The sequence below is a fragment of the Rhincodon typus genome, chromosome 11, assembly GCF_021869965.1.
Source record: "Rhincodon typus isolate 14 chromosome 11, sRhiTyp1.1, whole genome shotgun sequence".
Lineage (NCBI taxonomy): Eukaryota > Metazoa > Chordata > Chondrichthyes > Orectolobiformes > Rhincodontidae > Rhincodon > Rhincodon typus.
In genome coordinates, this window is record NC_063342.1 from 25,222,654 (window position 1) to 25,244,842 (window position 22,189).

General features: G+C 42.4%; 1 protein-coding gene across 1 annotated transcript in view; it reads right to left on the reverse strand.

Annotated features, from left to right (window-relative positions):
- The window catches only part of LOC109933977 (proto-oncogene tyrosine-protein kinase ROS-like), a 99,481-nt gene that overhangs the window by 26,994 nt on the left and 50,298 nt on the right, over positions 1–22,189 (reverse strand). Inside the window, exon 6 of the mRNA XM_048603359.1 lies at positions 2,160–2,344. Within this exon, the coding sequence (XP_048459316.1) occupies positions 2,160–2,344 (185 nt within the window). The remainder of the gene's footprint in view (positions 1–2,159; positions 2,345–22,189) is intronic.

Here is a 22,189-nt window from a genome sequence, read left to right on the forward strand (position 1 = left end):
ATCAAATACAGAAATACATTGGAAGGATGATCAAAGGGGAATAGGGATGTGGAAAGAGGCACAGCCACTAAAGCTCAGTGCAGCAACAAATCACAACAACAGCAAGAGGGCAGTTAAGGAAGAGATGCAAAAAAATCAAACCAGGCTTGACATTGAGAAACAGCACAAAGTAGTAAGCATTCTGAATAATTCTTCCAAATATTTACAAGGAAAGACAATAGCCAGGCGGTCTACTCATAGCAGCTCTCCAAAGTGAAATCCATGACTTCATTATAAATAAGGAAAAAGCCAATCATTAAATGCACAGAAAGAGGCCATTCAGCCCATCAAGTCTATGTCAGCTTCTGTGGTGCAATCCAGTCAGTCCTACTATACTATTCCTATGATCACTGAAAATTTATTTCTTTCAAGTGCCCATTCAAATCCTTTTGATCATCTCTGTTTCCAACTCACATTTTGGCAGCAAATTCCAGGCCATTAGCAGTTACAGCAAAAAAAACAATTTTTTCATCTCTGTTTCTTGCCCAAAACCTTACATCTGTGTCCCTTTGTCCTAATACAAACAGTTTTTCCTTGTCTACTGTACCAAAAGCTGATATAATTATATGCACCATGATGAAATCTCTCCTCAATCTTTTTTTTTTGCGTTCAGCAGAGCAACACCAAATTCTCCGAACTAACCTTATATTTAAATCACCATGTCCTAGTACGATTCTGGTAAATCTAGTCTGCACCCTCACCAAGAGAATGGACCCAGTATGTGTTCTTCATGTGACAGTCCAATTTACTCAGCTTTCTAACTGTGAAAGGCATCCAGGACAGGTTGAATCCATCCCCACCTAAATAAACGCACAGAGCTTTCAGTATGCAAATGTACCAAATAGCTATCAAGAAAGGGAATCCTAGATCATTTTTCCCCTTCATCGTTCAGATCTGCTAAGGCTATTTGGAACTTCTTTAGAGATATCCCAGCTGTCTGATTTTGGGCCAAATCCTATCTAGCTGTTTAATTTATGGAAGCAAACTGCCAAAAAATTACTTTCTTAGCTCAAATATACTTAGAGAATGGTATAAATTACAAAAGATATGTTCTGAAATTATTTCATCTCCACATTTGAAAGCTAGAAATCCTGTAAATGTTTACAAAGACAGTATATAGTTTTATTATGCATATTGAGACAAATCCATAGCTAACCAGAGATATTCTTCAGCCTATATAGACATAATGGTGATACTTCCAAAGTACTTCATTGGCTAGACAGTGCTTTGGGAAGCTTGGAGGCTGTGAAAGGTGCCGTGCAAATGCAAGTTCTTTCATTTTCCTTTTTAGGCACTTTCGTCTGTAAACAAAAGTTGTGGTATCATAGCATTTTCTGGAATTAGTAGGAAGGCAGCCAACTTACAAAGACACATACATACACAAACCAATCTAAGATTAAGAAATTTTGTGATCAGTATCATTATTTCTTCTGTGAAGAATTATAACTGATAAGAGGACAGCTGCTATAGACCATTAGAATTACATTCCATGATGCAATGACCCAAGACCACTATTATTTCTGATAAAATGTATCTATACTATAGCTCCACAGTGGTCTGGCATCTGCAATAGCAACAGTGGGAGACCCAATGTACCAAGAATGACAAAGGGCAGTGTGGGAATAAAATTCTTGACAGTAGCCACCACACAAATGTAAAAGTCACCCTGTCATCCTCCTTAACACCTGTCAATCACTGGGACACAGTAACCACGACACCCTGCTGTAAAAAGGCAAGTACTCTGCTGGCTGCTGATCTTCTCATAAAACCCTCACTGCAGGAAGTATGGTGGACAGGCTACCTGGGAATGCAAGTGCTTGGATAGTGTTGCCTATAGGCCTCAACTTAAACAAACAACTGGTGAATGTTCTCTTGAAAGATGCACTCTGGACTCACAACTCAATTGGATAATAAAACAATAGAATCAACAATAGAATTAACATCCAATTTGTATCAATTCCCATCAGGCTAAGGACAGTCATGCTATCTCCCAACTACACTGCTTAGAAACACAAAGCTGTCATTTCTAATCCTTAAAAGGGACAAAGCTATGTTATCCTTCTTTCCCATTTAGGGATTACAATGCTGTTAGTTGTTCAGTCTAAGCATGGAGTATTTACCTTCAAATGCTTGATTGACAATACCCTGGGAGATGTCACTATTCCTGTAGTCATCATTGTAGAGCACAAGGGCATTCTGACGGTCTTGGGGGCTGCTTTTCAGGTATTCCAGGCAGCTTTCAATGTATTGGAATGATGGCCTCTTGTGGGGTTCACGTGTCCAACACTTGCGCATCAGCTGGTGACTGTTTTAGGGACAAGCAAAGATGATCACCATGGATAAGGAAAAAGCTAACTTCATTACTTAAAAGACCATCTGTGGAATGTCAAACTTTATAATGAAAGTGACAGCTTTTCACTTTATTTCTGATAATCACAAAAGGTTCTTTGACGGTTATAAAATAGAGCTTTGTTTCAGTTAGAAGCAGTGCATACATTTGTAAATGCTGTGCATTAGTCACATTCCACTGAATGCCACACTCAAGTTTTAGCCAAAAACAACCTCATTTCACATGTAGAGAAAAACTTAATTTAATTCACACAAACTAGATTACTTAAAAGCCACTCAAAATATATTCAAGAAATGTGTAATGCAAATTTAGAGAATGCAACAATATTATCACATACTGATACTTTGTAAAAACAATAACAGTCAATATTTGTAACAGCTCCATCAGTTAAAATGCTATGAGAGGTTAGCTTAAGCATCAAAAAATAGTGTTTGAATTGTGATGGTTTTTAAAAACAACTTAAGATTAGTAAATGCTTACAGAAGCTATTATAATCATGTCCTTGCATATCCTAATGGTATTACACAAAAACACCGTTTTGTTTTCTGGAAGTTGCTGTCCAAATGGAAAAGGACAGACTGGTTTGAGATGGGAATGATGTTCTCTAATGTTTAATTTGATTTTGCATCTAGGTTAGGAGAACTAACTAACTCAGAGCCAAACAGAGATTGACAAATAGATACTGGAGAACACTCTCTTGCTAGTACTTGGTAACTGATTAAGTAATTAAAACAATAGTACCCCTGAAACATTTTGGAACACAAGTACTGAAATAATTAAACAATGCAGATGTTTCCATATTTAACCAGTTGAGAAATGGCTTAAACTAAAGTCAATACTTCAACACAGTATCAATATTACGAGTTTCAAGAAAGGGTCACTCAATCTGAAACGTTAATTCTGAATTCTTTCCACAGATGCTGCCAGACCTTCTGAGCTTTTGCAGCAATTTCTATTTTTGTTTCAGTGTTAAATGTAGTACCCCTTTTGCTGATGATCATTTGCTTTAAATAGCCATATTGCTGATCCAACAGTTCAAATCAGCTGAATTACAGTGTTCATTTATATTTATGACAAAAACAATGCACTAACTCTTAACATTCTTTTGGTAAAGTGCAAATCACATCAAGTTTAATGAAGAGATTTTCACCGCAAGGACAAATGTGTTTTTTCGCACTATCTTACCAAACTTACACATTAATTGTCACTTGAGTTAACGTTTCAGGTCCCGAGACCCTTCCTCAGAACTGTTCTGAGGAAGGGTCACTGGACCCAAAACATTAACTCTGATTTGTCTCCACAGATGCTGCCGGACCAGCTGAGCTTTTCCAGCAATTTGTTTTTGCTACCTCCTCACTCGTTTGAGAAACTTCTCCACCTACATCAATAGTAACAACTGTACCACACACTTAAATCTTCCAGAATACTCAACTCTCAATCATGGAACAGTCAGGCCATGATAGGGCAAAAAAAGATCTTCATCCGGCTTCTCACCTCTTAACAGCAGAGGATCCTGACTTTGACTGCATAGAGCAAAGCTTGGACTGTTTTCGGAAGCTGCCATTAACTAACTGAGCTGGGACCTGAGCAAAGGTTATCCCCCTTGATGGGAGTGAGGCCTGCTGACAGCCATGGCAAGCTTTCTGGCTTTGTGTCTGTGCTAAATGGCATTGCAACTCAATAGCAACATGAGCCTGGTATCTCTGGCTGGAGGATGGGGAAATGTGCAAAAAGGCAAGGCAAGGCAATGCCATCCAGGAATGCTGTGACATCCAAGTAGGCTCAGGATGAGTGAGTGCTGTGACAATAAGGACAAAGCCTGCAGTTTGGTACATTCCATAGCTGGATGTGTCCCTGAGCGCACTGTAGCCTTGTGGCAACATTACAATGATAGTAGTTATTGCAGCCCATGGTGCATCACTGAAGTCCAGAAATATTCTGTAAGGGATTGGACATGCGTCATTAGGATTCGTAGGGGCTGGCATTTCAGATGCCAGGGTCTGTAGATGTAGGGTAAGTGTGGCTGGTACTCATGGAGTGTGCAGAATCTGTTGGTGCTTAATATCTGAAGTGGGCATCTTCTGGAATAGGTGGCAAGTTGAACAACCCATTTCTGGTTGCCAAAGCGAGTTTTCATGGTAGCTAGTTTTCATAGTGAGTTTAGTAAGATTGTAACCCGTGGCAAGTTGGCCTGTTAAGAAGGCACTGAACGTGCTATGGAGCAGACGTTGGGAACTCGGAGCTACGTGTTGGGAATCTCTCCAATCTGTTGGAGAAAAACAAACAAAATGACACAAGATGATCTTGATGTCAAGATGGACCTTTCCAAATATCTCACCTGATTCTTGAGTGGGGGGTCCACGGGTAAGTCACCATTCCTAAAGTAAATTTTGCATTCTTTCCCCATGCAGTTGTTATGATGAAGCACCAACACAACTGTCTGCTCTGGACTAGGGCACAGGTGCCAGTCCAGATGAAACTTCCCAGTGGGTTCATGTCACTTGTGTCTCCTATTTGTTTCCTTGAGCACTGATGACTGTTTCTGCAGTGCTACTGCATTGGCAGAAACCATCTTTCAAGATTTGATGCTGACCATGTGCATTGTACATATGTTGACATTTGTGGCAGACCTTTGTAAAGCATCCATATTCTGAATTTTGATGGGCCGGATTACAGGTAGTTCAATGTTCAAGGCATTTAAAGGTGTTCCAAAGTGATTCACAAATAGAATATTCAATTGAAAAGGAATTGAGATAATTTAAAATTAATTTGATTTGCACTGTAGTGATTGGAACCAGGTTGACCTCGTTGGCTACGAGGTCATTGATTGGTGTTGTTAACCTGGCCAATCAGGAAAGCCTTGGCTGACTAAATTAACCAAGGGATGAGAATCTCCTCAGTTCAGGGAGACTGACTCCGAGCTGGGTGGCCGCAGCCAGTGTACTGTACACAAGTAAATAAAGGGGGACTTAGTGATGGGATGCCAGCCTCTGTGCAGTTATTTCAGTGGCAACAAGAGAAAACAGGTCATGTCTGGAGAACAGAGATAACAAGGTGTAGAGCTGGATGAACACAGCAGGCCAAGCAGCATCAGAGGAGCAGGAAGGCTGACGTTTCGGGTCTGGACCCTTCTTCAGAAATGGGGGAGGGCAAGGGGATTCTGAAATAAATAAAGGGAGAGGGGGAGGCGGATGGAAGATGGATAAAGGAGCAGATAGGTGGATAGGAGACAGACAGGTCAAGGAGGCGGGGATGGAGCCAGTAAAGGTGAGTGTAGGTGGGGAGGTAGGGAGGAGATAGGTCAGTCCAGGGAGGACGGACAGGTCAAGGAGGCGGGATGACGCTGGTAGGCAGGAGGTGGGGGGTGGGACTTGAGGTGGGAGGAGGGGATAGGTGGGAGGAAGAACAGGTTAAGGAGGCAGGGACGAGCTGGGCTGGTTTTGGGATGCGGTAGGGGGAGGGGAGATTTTGAAGCTTGTGAAGTCCACATTGATACCATTGGGCTGCAGGGTTCCCAAGTGAAATATGAGGTGCTGTTCCTGCAACCTTTGGGTGGCATCATTGCGGCACTGCAGGAGGCCCAGGATGGACATGTCAACGAAGGAGTGGGAGTGGGAGTTGAAATAGTTCGCGACTGGGAGGTGCAGTCATTTGTCGTGAACCGAGCATAGGTGTTCCACAAAGCGGTCTCCAAGCCTCCGCTTGGTTTCCCCGATGTACAGGAGGCCACATTGGGAACAGTGGATACAGTATACCACATTAGCAGATGTGCAGGTGAACATCCACTTGATGTGGAAGGTCTTCTTGGGGCCTGGGATGGGGGTGAGGGGGGAGGTGTAGGGGCAGGTGTAGCACTTCCTGCGGTTGCAGGGAAAAGTGCCGGGTGTGGTGGGGCTGGAGGGGAGTGTGGAGCGGACGAGGGAGTCACGGAGAGAGCGGTCCCTCTGGAAAGCAGATAAGGGTGGGGAGGGAAAAATGTCTTTGGTAGTGGGGTCAGATTGCAGATGGCGGAAGTGCCGGAGGATGACGCATTGGATCCGGAGGTTAGTGGGGTGGTACGTGAGGACAAGGGGGATTCTGTTTTGGTTGTTATTGCGGGGAGGGGGTGTGAGGGATGAGTTGCGGGAAATGCGAGAGGCACAGTCGAGGGCGTTTTTGAACACTGTGGAGGGGAAGTTGCGGTCCTTGAAAAACCGAGGACATCTGGGATGTCCAGGAGTGGAATGCCTCATCTCGGGAGCAGATGCGGCGGAGGCAAAGGAATTGGGAACAGGGGATGGCATTTTTGCCATCTGTCTGGAGATGTCTGGAGAACATGTGCTTGCTACAATCATCTTGGAGTTGGGGTAAGCATTTCTGGCATTATGTTTTTATTTGGGACGCTTGAGTCATTTGATGCTGCTGTCAAAGACTGGGCCCAGTATGTCAAAAGAATGCAATATCTTTTTCTGGGCAAATGACATTGAGGCAGATGAAAAGCAATGAGTAATCCTCTGACTGCTTGCAGATCCGTAGCGTTCTCGGTTATAAGGGGCTTAACTTTCTAGGAGACACCAGACACTAAAACCTTCCAAGAATTGACAGAGTTGGTTAAGGAATATTACAACCCCAAACCTCCTGTCATTCTGAGATGCTATCGGTTTTATTTGGCTGTTAGAGAACCAGCGGAATCCGTGTCGGGATTTTTTACAAGGTGGCAGAGGCATGTGATTTTGGGTAAACACTGAATGAGATGCGGAGAGACTGTTTGGTAAATGGGATTAATGACGTCACCATGCAGAAACACCTACTAACTGAAGCCCAACTGAACTTCAAACAGGCACTACTACTGGCTTTGTCATTACAAAATGCAGCAAGTGGAGCATGGGAGCAACAGGGCATCCCAATGGAAGTGGACTCCCTCACCTCTCCAACTGAGTCTGGGGAACACCACTTGAGTGGAGGCAGTTGCAGAGTCTCGTTCAGGGCAAATCCTGAGCAGAGGGACCCCAGGCCAGCCCACAACAGAACCCCACAACAAAGCTGAGCCTCGGCCAAGGGGCTAAACTGTTCTTCAGGATCTGGGCCGGTGAGCCATTGTAGTTGCAGTTGGTATGTGGACTTGAGATATCAAAGGAGTCTTACAAGGCCTGACTTGAAGAAAACTTGTAGGCCGGTACCCAGGAGAGTCCATGCCCTGGAAAGTCCCCCAACATGTTGGTTGGAACAATTAAGTTGCTTAGTGACATCCAAATTGAAACCGATTAGAATTAATGCCTGGTAAAACTGCCCCCATCCCGATACCGTTGCAGCTGTATCAGTGGTTGTAGAATCGATCTTTAACAAGATTCATCCGGATCTCCAACCCTTAAGTTTGCTTAAGACCCCAGCCAGACTGACAGCATACACTGGGGGAACCGTTGTAAATAAGGTACAACTTCAGTTCCGGTCTCCTATGAGAAACAATTGGTGATGGTAGTAAAAGGCTCAGGCCCAAGCCTATTGGGGTGGAATTGGTTGAGAAAGATTCATTTCAATTAGAAAGTGGCTGCTTTGGTGAAGTCCCAGTGAAATACCCTGTGGTTTTTCAAGAAGGGCTTCGGACTATCAAAGGGGCGAAAGCCACTTTACATGTTGACCAGGAAGCAATTCCGAGATTTTGCAAGACCCACCCAGTGCCTTTTGCCTTGTGGGTAAAAGTAGAGGCAGCAAGCAGGAGGCTAGAGAGTGAAGGAATCATCAAACCAGTGCAGTTTGTAGAATGGGCAGTACCGTCATACCGATTGTGAATCCTAACGGCTCAGTTCGCCTTTGTGGGGATTTTAAACAAACAGTAAACCGCTTCTCACAGCCGAATAAATACTCGATACCTCACGTATAGGAGATGTATGTGAAGTTAGAACATAGAACATTACAGCGCAGTACAGGCCCTTCGGCCCTCGATGTTGCGCCGAACTGTGAAACCAATCTGAAGCCCATCTAACCTCAACTATTCCATTATCATCCATATGTTTATCCAATGACCATTTAAATGCCCTTAAAGTGGGCGAGTCTACTATTTTTGCAGGCAGGGCATTCCATGCCCTTACTACTCTCGGAGTAAAGAATCTACCTCTGACATCTGTCCTATATCTATCACCCCTCAATTTAAAGCTATGTCCCCTCGTGCTAGCCATCACCATCCGAGGAAAAAGGCTCCCACTGTCCAGCCTATCTAATCCTCTGATCATCTTGTATGTCTCTATCAAGTCACCTCTTAATCTTCTTCTCTCTAACGAAAACAGCCTCAAAACCCTCAGCCTTTCCTCATAAGACCTTCTCTCCATACCAGGCAACATCCTGGTAAATCTCCTCTGCACCCTTTCCAATGCTTCCACATCCTTCCTATAATGCGGTGACCAGAACTGTACGCAATACTCCAAGTGCAGCCGCACCAGAGTTTTGTACAGCTGCAACATGACCTCATGGCTCCGAAACTCAATCCCTCTACCAATAAAACCCAACATACTGTACGCCTTCTTAACAACGCTATCAACCTGGGTGGCAACTTTCAGTGATCTATGCACATGGACACCGAGATCTTTCTGCTCATCCACACTACCAAGAATCTTACCATTAGCCCAGTACTCTGTATTCCTGTTACTCCTTCCAAAGTGAATCACCTCACACTTTTCCACATTAAACTCCATTTGCCACCTCTCAGCCCAGCTCTGCAGCTTATCTATGTCCCTCTGTAACCTGCAACATCCTTCCGCACTATCCACAACTCCACCGACTTTGGTGTCATCCGCAAATTTACTAACCCATCCTTCTACGCCCTCATCCAGGTCATTTATAAAAATGACAAACAGCAGTGGCCCCAAAACAGATCCTTGAGGTACACCACTAGTAACTGAACTCCAGGATGAACATTTCCCATCAACCACCACCCTCTGTCTTCTTACAGCTAGCCAATTTCTGATCCAAACCGCTAAATCACCCTCAATCCCATGCCTCCGTATTTTCTGCAATAGCCTACCATGGGGAACCTTATCAAACGCTTTACTGAAATCCAAATACACCACATCAACCGCTTTACCCTCATCCACCTGTTTGGTCACCTTCTCGAAGAACTCAATAAGGTTTGTGAGGCACGACCTACCCTTCACAAAACCGTGTTGACTATCCCTAATCAAATTATTCCTTTCTAGATGATTATAAATCCTATCTCTTATAATCCTTTCCAACACTTTACCCACAACCGAAGTAAGGCTCACTGGTCTATAATTACCAGGGTTGTCTCTACTCCCCTTCTTGAACAAGGGGACAACATTTGCTAGTCTCCAGTCTTCTGGCACTATTCCTGAAGACAATGACGACATAAAGATCAAAGCCAAAGGCTCTGCAATCTCCTCTCTAGCTTCCCAGACAATCCGAGGATAAATCCCATCCGGCCCCAAGTTGTGGGGGTTGCTGTCCTTTCTGAAGCTGGGCATGAGCGACACCTATCTGTAATTGCGACAGGATGAGGAGTCTCAGAAGAATGCTATAATTAATACCCATAAGGGTTTATACCAATACACAAGGCTGTATTTTGGGGTATCGTCAGCTTGTGCCCTTCTCTAGCGGACCATGGAGAATGTTTTACAAGGACTACCCCAGGTTGCCATTTATCTGGATGACATACTAATAACAGGGAAGACCAATAAAGAGCACTTGGAGAATTTGGACAGATTACGTAAACATTTCTCCCAGTTGGGCATGTACCTAAAGTGGGACAAATGTGTGTTCCAGGCACTCAAGTGACCTACTTGGGTTACAGAGTCAACAAAACCGAGTTAAACCCATTGGAAGAGAAAGTGAGGGCGATCAAAGGAGCCCCAGTTCCCACGTCTGTACCGTAGTTGAGGTCTTTCCTTGGGTTAGTGAATTATTACAGAAAATTCATACATAATCTGGCTTCTATCTTGATACCCTTACACCTGCTGTTGAAAATGGATCAACTTTGGAAATGGTCGCAAATCCAAAAAGTAGCCTTTAGGGAAGTGAAGGAGCAGCTATCGTCATCTAAGGCGTGGCCCACGATAATCCAAAGTGAAAAGTAGTGCTGACATGTGATGCCTTCCCATACAGTATCAGGGTAGTATTGGCTCATCGATGGCCCAATAGAGAGGAATGCCCGATAACATATGCTTCCTGGACTTTAGCTGATGCTGAACATAAATATGCTCAGATAGAGAAGGATGGTTTGGCGATCATCTTTGGTGTGAGGAACTTCCACCAGTACCTTTATGGATGGGAATTTCACATAGTAACAGATCACAAACACCTGCTAGGGCGACTGAAGGCAGACAAGGCAGAGCCGCCCATAGCTTCCAGTAGAATTCAGTGTTGGGCCCTTATTCTCAGCGTGTACAGGTACAAGTTAGAACGCTGTCCGGGAAACCAAGTGGCTAATGCGGATGCCTTGAGCTGCCTTCCACTGGCAAATACTCCAACGGTGGTGCCTCCCCTGGAAGAGTCTGTTTTGGTTTTGAGTTCCCTGGAAACCCTTCCTTCCAGTCATCGCGGACAATATCCGACTGTGGAGATAAGAAGATGTGGTCCTAGTGAAACTGAAACAGCTGGTGATAATGGGGGAAACAGAGGGGCCATCACGTCCAGGATTGAAACTTTTCTGGGCCTGGCAAGACCGATCACTGTAGAGGATGGCATATTACTGTGAGGAGCAAGAGTGATTTTCCTGAGTAAAGACACTGGCTGAACTCCACCAGGGTCATCCAGGGGTTTCCACGATGAAGATGTTGGCAAGGAGCTAAGTCTGGTGGCCAGGGTTGTATGTTGACATAGCTGTGTTGGTGGTGCAGTGCCCAGAGTGCCAATAAGGACAGAAATTGCCACCAGCAGCGCCCCCACATTCATGGGAATGGCCGGGAAAATCCTGGACTGCGGTTGCATGTTGACTATGCCGGTCCTTTTATGTTCCTGGTCATTGTGGACGTCCATTCAAAGTGGTTGCATACGCATTAAGTTCGGTCAGCAAACTCAGGGATGACAATTGAGAAGCTGTGAGCATCATTTGCAGTACATGGACTCCCGGAGGTATTGCTCATGGACAATGGGAAGTCATTTAACAGCAGGGAGTTTGAATATTTCCTAAAGTCAAATAGCATTCAGCACATAAAGACAGCTCTATACCATCCATCATCCAATGGCCTAGCAGAAAGAACAGTCCAAACATGGAAGACAGGCTTAAAGAAACAGCCTACAGTGTCAATTGATACCAAACTGTCCCAGTTCCTGTTCGATTATAGGACCACCCCACACACAACATCAGGGATAGTTCCAGCAGAGTTGCTGATGGGGAGAAGACTCCGCACCAGGTTAAACCTGATATTCCCAGATCTGGGGTTGGGGGGGGAGGTGGTGGCGGTAGCAGTGAAACAGCAGCCAGAACACCAATGCTGGCCACTTGCTGCCTCTAAGCGAGAGAAACAATTTCATTCAGGGGACGAAGTTTGGTGCTGGAACCATGGGAATGGCCCTGTATGGGTACGAGGCAAGGTTGACACGAGGTCAGGTCCCATGACTTACAAAGTTCAGGGCTGAACAAACACATGGATCACCTGAAACGGGGTAGGAGCAAAACATACTTGGCACCTCAGAACAGCCATAAGGCCTGTCAGAAATTGTAGGTTCTCCCCCTCTGTCTAGTGTTCAGCAAACCTCAGGAGTCTGAAATGGACGCAGCCCCAGTACCGAAGAGGAGAAAACTCTCTCGAGTCGCTCTGGACACAAGATGCAGAGTCTGAATCAGAGGAACCGGACTTGGAGTGAAAACGTCTCAGGAAAAGCTACAAGCTAAAGACTAGGCCCGCATCCCAGGACTTAGTGGGGGAAGGATGTAGTGATTGGAACCAGGTTGACCTGGTCGACTACAACGGTAGCCAAGTTCTGTACCCATGAAGACGGCCTCAGTCAGGACCTTGAGTTCATGGCACACTACCTGTATTTGTAAAATCTTCCTTTATGTCCTGTTTTGACACCATCACTTTGGTAATTTGTTATGAACTCTCTACCTTAATTAGTTTGTACAGTTTTGGATTGCTTGTTACTTTGGTTAGACCCTCAGCATGTGACTATATGACCATAAAGGCCATAAGACATAGGAACAGAAATTAGGCCATTCGGCCCATCGAGTCTGCTCTGCCATTCAATCATGGCTGATAAGTTCCTCAACCCCATTCTCCCACTTTCTCCCCGTAACCCTTGATAATCAAGAACCTATCTATCTCAGTCTTAAATGTACTCAATGACTTCCACAGCCTTCTCTGGCAGTGAATTCCATAGATTCACCACTCTCTGGCTGAAGAAATTTCTCCTTATCTCCATTCTAAAAGGTCTTCCCTTTACTCTAAGTCTGTGCCCTCGGGTCCTAGTCTCTCCTACCAATGGAAGGCATCTTCCCAACATCCACTCTGTCCAGGCCATTCAGTATTCTGTAAGTTTCAATTAGATCCCCCCCATCCTTCGAAACTCCAATGAGTATAGTCCCAGAGTCTTCAAACATTCCTCATATGTTAAGCTTTTTATTCCTGGGACCATTCCGGTGAACCTCCTCTGAACCCACTCCAGGGCCAGTACATCCTTCCTGAGATATGGGCCCAAAACTGCATTCTTATCATGATATTCCAGTCATTTGGTTTGTCTCCAGCTTCACCTTATTTTTAATTTTATGTAATTATCTCTCTGTCTCATTTAATCAGCTTATAGGTCATTCATTCACTTACTGTTCAGTTGCTGACACTTTACTCACACTGTGTGACACTTTTGATCACCTGCAGAGACTTAAACTGCACTCACACCATTTGTATGATCCTTTGATCCCTCTGCCTATAAATTCTGTGCTTGTGTGCTTTTTTTCACTTCACCAGACGAAGGGGCAGCGCATTGAAAGCTTGTGATTTCAAATAAACCTGTTGCACTATAACCTGGTGCTGTGTGACTTCTGACTTTGTCCAACCCAGTCTAACACTGGCACCTCCACATCAAGTAAATAAAGGGTGTGTTGGTGATGGGATACTGGCCTCTGTGCAGTTATTTCACATACATTGTAATGGTTCGTGAGCAAGTGTTTCAGGAGGTAATTTACATTTTTGACACAAGACAAGAATGATGACAACACCACAAATACAGTGATACCAAACCACAGACCAAGCTACACAAATCAATACTGATGCAAATCAGAAAACTCTTATTACAAATGTGCACATCACATATGATAATGGCCTAGAATTTGTCAGGAAAACATTGACTTCAACACATTGCCTTTATTTGTACATTAACACGAGTCAGAAAGATACAGCAAGAGAAAGAAAAGACAGGAACCAAAATCCTATGGTGCAAAGCACCAAGTACTGCTGGTTGCTTTGAGCTGCTCCATCGTTAGACTTGGGAAAACAGACTCTCATAGTTAAACTCTCCATTAGGGTTAAAGAATTTTTGGATCCAACAGTGCACATAAGCTAAATTCATTACAGAAAGTGAGGGCTGCCCTTTCACAGAAAGGACTCTGGACAAAAGAAACATTTAAATGGGCCTGACGTGACACTTGGCCTTTCAGAATGGGTAACTATTGAAAAAGAAATGGAGTCTTCTCCAGGACCAAGGAGAGAAATCATGCACCCTGGTGCTTCTCCTGTTTCTCGATCCCTTTCAGCCCACTCCCACTAAAATTTGACCTCCTTTTCACAAACTCTGGGTACTTGGAATTGGGAACAAATAGTCATTTTAGTGTTGAACTGTTTTATGTAGGATTAGCAGAACTACTTGTACTCTCTGCCTCTATTTATAAAGCCCAACAAAGGCTCAGATTTCAGTAAGATACTCTTTATAACCATGGCTCTGTCAGACAATTGTACACAATTTGTTTACTAATATTATGCAATCATCCCCACTCCTTTGAATTTGATCCTTTGCAATATCCAGATAGCAACAATTTCCAAGAGACTTGAATCTCACAACAAGCACCATAAATAATTATCTCATGAGCAAATGGAAATATTTTGAACTAACAGTGACATGGTCTGTTATAATATGACTCCTGATTTCATTTCCAAGTATTAACATTGGCAAAAACCATCCAGCAAATCAGCACCAACCCATTCACCTGCAATAATGTGCCCTTTCTATCCATACAAGTAGGCTTTGAGAACAAGAAAATGCACTTTAGAACTGAGTGATAATAGGGAGCAAAATACTGCAAACGCTAGAGACAGAGTACAATTCTCCCTCCCTTCCTCATTCTCCTTAGGTCATTTGGCAGGTGATGCAGTCACACAGCAATATTATCCAGCAGCTTCCTTATAAAGTACACAGGGGGAAAATTGGATCTTAAGGCCAAAAGGAAAAATATATTTTTGGAGCATCTTCTGTCCTCAATCCTTAGCCTTGTCATCTTCATCTGGTAGGAGATCGTCACTGTAACTTACCACTTAGACTGTTGAGTTAAACTTAATAATTGGTGCCAATAACATTTTTTCTAATTCACACATGGGATGTGGGCATCAATGGGTGGGCCAGCATTTATTGCCTGTCCTTCATTGCCCAGACAGCAGTTAAGAGTCACTCACCTTGCTGTGGATTTGGAGTCCAGTAAGGATGTCTGATTTCCTTCCCTAAAGGACATTGGAGAACCAGATGGGTTTTTCCAACAATCAGCAATGGTTTTATAGTCATCATTAGACCTTTAATTCTAGATTCTTTATTGAATTCAAATTCTGCCATGGTGGGATTTGAACCCAGGTCCCCAGAACATTAGCTGACTTTCTGGAATAATAGTTGAGATAATAGCACTAGGCCATTGCCTCCCCCTCCTGGAAGACTTGGCACACATGTTTAACTAAGGGTCCCATTGGCTTTGGACAGCTATCTTTGCTACATGCTCAGTTGAGCAGAGCAATTCCAGAAACCATTAGCTCCCAACCTATCCAATATGGGTAAGTAGTCTAGGTAATTTGATCTGCCCAGTTTTCACCTGGTTTTAGAGCACAACATGTGCAAGATAAAATAATATCTGTGAAAAAGTGACCAACTGCAAAGTAGTAAGGAGCAAATTAAAAGCAGCATCTTTGAATGATATTGTCAAATTGTTATGACAAACAAGGTATACAGCATATTTGGATGGTAATGCAATATATCTCAGGGGGCAAGAGAACCACAAACAACTACAGCTAAAACAGTGGAGCGCTGGTAAAGAAATTAAATAAAGTAGTTGCAAAGGGCAAGTTGCTGCGGGAGCTATAGAGGAAGGTGGAGTGCAGTAATAAGATTTTGCAATGTTATAATCACCAGTTATGATTGACTACTTTAACAGAAATGCAAGTTTACTGATGAAGTTTGAGCAGAAATACCCAGAAAGTGGTTGTTATTTTTGCAGTTTAGTTGGCAACTCTGAATTACATTCATTTATTTTAACTTCAAATCAATAGCTGACAGTATTATATATTTGCTTAACAGTATATTGGGTTATAACATGCTCTGTAAAATCCTAATAAATCTTCCGTTGCTATCGCAAAAGTTATCTTCCACTTACAACATGTCTTTGGACTAATTATGATTACATTTTACTTAAATTCAGAAATCATAAACTGATAATGATTAGTTCATATGCATTAAATATGAACAGAAGCCCAGGTCAAGGTGTTTATTGATCTACAGGTGTCAAAAAATTCTCAATAGTTTTTAAAAGGAAATATACTACTGCAGGTCTGCAAGATTAGAAATTAGATTATATTAGAAATTCAACAACTTGATAAGATTTTTTAAAAATAACTCGGAACTCAAATTATTATAAACGATTGTGTATTCTTAGTACAACAAACAAACACAAAATCACTACAGACTCAATAAGCAATTGTCCTAACATAGGACTTTAACAAGGGACATGCAACTAAGAGTAGAGATAGGCAAGGGTTGATTCTTTCATCCTTCAGACTTGACAAATAATTTAGTCATCATAATGATCTACTTTAACAAAATAAGCTTCTGTTTTCAGTCCACTCATTATGTTATTGTGGGTGACTGGTTTTCCCAGTGACACTTAATTTCCTTTTTGCACACATTGACAAAAGTAGCAAAAAAAAGACATTAAGAAACCACAAAGGTTTATAGAAAGTCAATTCATCCTGAATGACCAGTTAAAGGACCATACTTGTTAAAAAGAAATAAACTGACTGAATCATAAATGTAAATTTTGTTTTTGAATACAAAACACAAATTAAATTTCTACTATCAAAAATAAGAAATATAAAATACATACTTCACAACAACATGATTCAATTTATTTGCTCGATTATCTTCTGTTCTTTTAATAGCTTCGATCAAGATTTCATTTGGAGGCTTTATTATGTCTGCAGAACTAAGGCTTCAACTTGAAGTATTTACCCATGGCTGCAACTGAGAGCAGCTCCTCTAATTCCACGTATATTCCAATCATTCTGGGCAAATTCTTCTCAACAATATCACAAAATCATGTATCTCTATACAATCTGTCAGACTTTGTGGTACACAACTGGCAACTATTTTTGTCAACAAAACAATTATAACTAAATTTCTAAAGACATACCATGCTCATGAAATTCACATCCTAAAAACTGCAAATTTCTCATGTCTTAACACTTCTGTTGCTGCTCATGTTTGTGTTCAAAATATAATGACTTACCTTTCTCAGATTAAAAGCATAGCAGTATTTATCTCAGAAATGATGTAATTGAACAAGAAATTTGGGTAGGTTTCCAAATGAACTAATCTATTAAGGTTTTACTCAGGTGCCAGGATCCATCATGAGTCAAACCCAGAATGCCAAGTTTTGCCAAGCCACAACAGGACAGCAGACAGCAAGAATATACTCTACCATGCTGCCAGACCCAAGCATATCCATCCCACCACAGTTTAACTGCAGGCTGCCTACCCCAGTTCTTCCAAACTTACTGCAACCAACCTCCTTCCTGTGAGTACAGTATATCCCAAGTGTCCACCTTTAATGCAGAAATCTAGCAGCTTGACCTCAGCTTTAAAAATGGTAATCAATAAATTAATGGATTGGATTTCCCAGGAGTGGCAATGTCATGCAGATTCTAATTCTGCTCCTATTTTTATGCAACAAAAGAGCCCTCTGCATTTCTGACAGGAGATTGCACTCGGGGCTCTTTCAGAAACGCAGAACCCAGTACTCCCATTCTGACAGATCCATCATAGTGCTGAGCAGCCGGGGGAAGGCAAACCACATGCCATTTACTGCAGCAGTCAGCTGTCATATTCTGGAACTGAAAGGTCCAACATCACAGACAGCCACCTCACAGCTGTTGTGAAGTGTTAAGTCTATAAGTGTGAGGTTAAGGTGCTGGGACGGGATCAGGCAGGTGGATGTGATATAGTAACAAATAGCGTGCTGTGTGGGTAGAATGCCAGGGTTCAAGGTGCCAAAAAGGCAGGTATGTGATAGCTTTTAAGATTGGTTGAGTTGGGTGGGACATATGAGATTGGGCAGGAAAGGAGGAATTTAAAATGGTTTTGAGTGCTAGAGAGAGCAAAGGGGGCTTGGACGCTGGGATCTGGGGTAGGGGTCGAGCCTGGTGGTGCTGGGTGCTGTGGTGAGAGAAATGAGGGTGGGTTCTGACGACTCAAGGAGGATCCGATGGTGGATGGGGAGGTCAGGCCCAATAGTTGGGGATGGAGGAAAGGGAGTGACGAGAATCATGACTCAGGTTGGCGGGTGTTGGGTTGTGGTCTGAGGGTGTAAAGGGTTTGGGAGAGGTGCATTTAGAGGTGGGAGAGGTATGTCGGTAATCAGTTTAATAATTACTCAGGCGTTAAACTAGGAATTTTATAAATTAGCCGTTCCAGGGGAACTATTTATTTCACTGCAGTAGAACCCTCCCAAATCTCAGATTTCAATTGATTATTTTCTGAGAGTTGCAAATGCAGTAGAATTGCCTGATAGAATCTTCAATTTCCAGAGTAATTCCTTTGGAGCTTCGTATGCTGGGGATTCCGCAGTGTGCAACTCCCATTCATACTAGAAAAATGATCATTTGGCCATTAGAAATTCTGAAGTTTTTGGATGAGGTTGTAGACATGCTCGCCAAGCCAGTGGGTTTGGTTGCAAATGTTTTGTCATCCTACTAGGTCACATCATCAGTGCACCTCAAGTACCCAAAACCGGCAAAACTAGGGTAATATACAAAATACCATGCAAGGACTGTGAGAAACACAACATAGGCCAAACCAGAAGAAAATTCACAATACAGATACACAAACACCAACTAGCCACCAAGAGACATGACCAATTCTCACTTGCCTCTCTACACACGGACAATGAGGGACACGAATTTGACTGGGACAACACATCCATAGTCGTTCAAGCCAAACAGAGACAGGCCAGGGAATTCCTGGAGGTCTGGTATCCCAACCGGAACTCCATTAACAAACACATTGTATTAGACCCTGTGTGCAAACCACTGAGAAACAAAACCGGAAGTTATACCAACCACCCCAGCAAACCGAGGCATATAAATAACAAACAGGACAGAACACCGATGCTTCAGCGGAGGCGCACTGACGATGTTACCAAGCAGGGTGACAAAAACGTTTGCAACCAAACCCACCGGTTCGGCAAGCAGGTCTACAACCTCATCAGAAATTCTGTCCCGTGTGTGTACCCATGTTTAATTTTCACAAAGTATTCGATAAAACCATTATAATAGATCCAAAAAACACTATAAGAATCCCAGCATATTATGGTAAATCAAGGTGACATGGTCCACATAATCGTGGGAGTCTCCCAGAAGGGGCTAAATCTGTCCTGATTAAATTGAAGGCGGAGAGCTAATGCAGGATTCGTGACAACTGATGGTGAAGTGTCAATGAGACTCATTAATGAGCCAGTTAGCATCTTTAACAATGAGCCCACTGCAATTTTGTCCTGCACCTCCTGAAGGCCACCATTTCAGGCTTGCCAGTGGGTTCCCACAGGGAGGCAGGGTTGTGGTCCCTCATTATCAGGCACCTTGGGTGTCACTGATACTATCATTTGGTAACCCTTGCCCGCAGTCCCTTCTCCGAGCCTCACTCTCCTTCGGCCTGTGCTCCTGAAATCCTGGGCCTCTGATGGATGCGTTGCCAGCAGCTGCCACTGTTCATGAGCACCAACAGGGAAGGTGGGCTGCTGGCAACTCTGGGCAGGTCAGACTTCTGCCGCCATGGTCCCGAATCCTATATGGAAGGTCTAACAATTTTAGTGGCCACGCAAATGCTTTATATCATTGGACTTCCCCCATGGAACTGACAGGGGTTCTCCGACCTGGAGATGGAGACTCCTGTTTGGCTAAATAAATACAACCAATGCCATATTTCAGTAGTGTCTTTAATCTACAGATATCATGAGGGATATAATTTATGATTGTCACGGGTCTAAAGAGCTCAATTGTAGAATTGGTTTATGTATAAATTACAGAGTGGGTAAAGGTTTATAGATCACCAATTCACTGCCAGCATTAAGTTACTATCAGCTCGGGAGTAACACACGTTCCATGAAACATTAAAGCTACAAACTAAAACAGAAATCCCAAGATTCATTTCTGCAGTGGTTTCTATTTGTCTCATCTACAAAAGCCTGACACTGCAGTAGCTAAGCTAAATAAAATGTCAAATGAGTAAATGTAAATTACAGATACGTAGGGCGGAGATTCCAAATCCACATGCAAGTTCAATGCCACATCACTAACATGATGGAATAAAAGTTGAAAGAATTTCCAAAAATTATCAGATTAATCATTATCTGCGGACAGAAAAGGCAGACTGATATTTCAGGCATGTAGCCCTTGATACAGTACAGAATACAATGTTGGACAACTGAAATGTTCAATTTCCTTCTTCCCTGTTCCCGCTACAGACGCTGATAGACCTCCTGCCTGTAGCCTGCATTTTGGGTTTTTGTGTCAAAATCAGCGAGACCACTGTAAGACAACTATGACTGTAAACTGGACAATTTTAACAGCAGGACTAGGAGTTAACACAGAAAAATCTCAGTTCTGGAAGTTAGTCTTCTGTATAAATAAACCAATAAATTGAGAGATATTCAGTATATATTACAAAGTAATTTTTTCCAGCAAACTCCTATTATTAATAATGAGGTGATTTCTTAGATGTTATCTTTTCTATCATGGCACTGTCTATCCTAGAACTTTAGGCAAAATGAATTTTAGGAATCTTGATAACCAGTTCCTTTGGAATGTGAATGTTGGAAACTATCAAAACCTTGTGTAAATATTAAACCTTATAGCCTCATGTTTCACAGGAAAATGTGTTACAAAGATTAAATTTATTTTACCAAAAACACTTTGCTCTCCAGATCATTACTCTAGAATCTAGCAGAATTATTAAATGCAATTTAAAAATAAAAGCCCTAATATCACTTTGAGATTACAGAGTTTTGAAATTTTAGTCTCATTGTAATACATAGCATGTCTGAAAAATCAACTTAAGGAGGGACATATTCAAACTGAGTAATTTGGTCATTCATCTACCTCCAGGTCAAATTTTACAATCTTGACTCCAAAGGCACAGTAAGCACTATTTACACCCCTCTGCATTCCAGGATAAGTTTAATACAGCAGTAAATGATTACCACCACTAAGAATGCTACATTTAGCCAGTTATTAGAGAGCAGATCCAAGTCAGTGAAGTTGCTTCTACGTGTTCTGACATTTCAAAAGCCTTATGCAACTAGCATTATGAGTCACAGCTGGTCTAGGTTGTATTATTGCCAAAGGACTCAAGATAACACATGTAATATTTTTATATATGTAACAAATTCAATTTAGTGTTGTGTTACACTAAATCATTACAAAATGCTAACACTTTTCTATGTTGCTACTAATTCCAAACATGTCCAATGTATCTGTTGATACATTGAAGAAGATAGATTTGCTAACTTCCACTCAGCATGTGAGCTAATAACCAACTTGCTTTTTTTGCTGCCTCCAGTCAAACCATAATGTTATTTCTTGTTGTTATGTTTCTATACATTTGATTAAATGATGCTACTTAGAATCATGCACATTTGCATCTGGTTCATGCTCATCTGTAATGCACCTCAAGTGTGAATTGCTGAAGTGTTTGTACCTCCTTTTGTAGCCAATAAGGCAGGACGCACATATTTTTAGCTTGTTTGGTACCATGAAATAATTGCATTATAGTGCCATAATTGTTACAGTTTCTTGTGGTTTGAGAGCAGCGTGCATTACCAGGACTTTGCATCCCTACTCCAAACTTGGTAATTGGATAAAAAGTGTAAGTCTGAGAATAGGGATAATGGGAATAACATCAAATTGGCAGGTTCAAAAGCTATGCTCTTTCAGGGATCTGGCCACAGAAGAGATGTCTATCTTACGAGAAACAATAGAATAAAGGGAACCAAAATTGCTTGAATTTTGAGAATGAGAGATGATCCAGACAAAATGCATAAAGACAGCAAAATCTGTCTCCTTCCCATTTGGATTCCAGTGTTATATGTGCTATTGTGTTTTCAAAATGGAGAAGGGCCTTTAGAACAACAACATCTCCACTCCAGGAGCAATGTTTTTGACCTGAACCTCAGCCAATAACATGGCATCAGATGCTTCAGATTCATTAAGAATGCCCTCACAAAGAGCTGAGAGGACAATGCTGTCAGTGGTTGTGAAGGGGATCATGGGCATTAAATTCTGAGGCAGGATCTATTTTAGGCTGGGGGGGTAACATGAGCAAAGTCTTCAGGTTTATCTTTGATGTTGCCTAAGA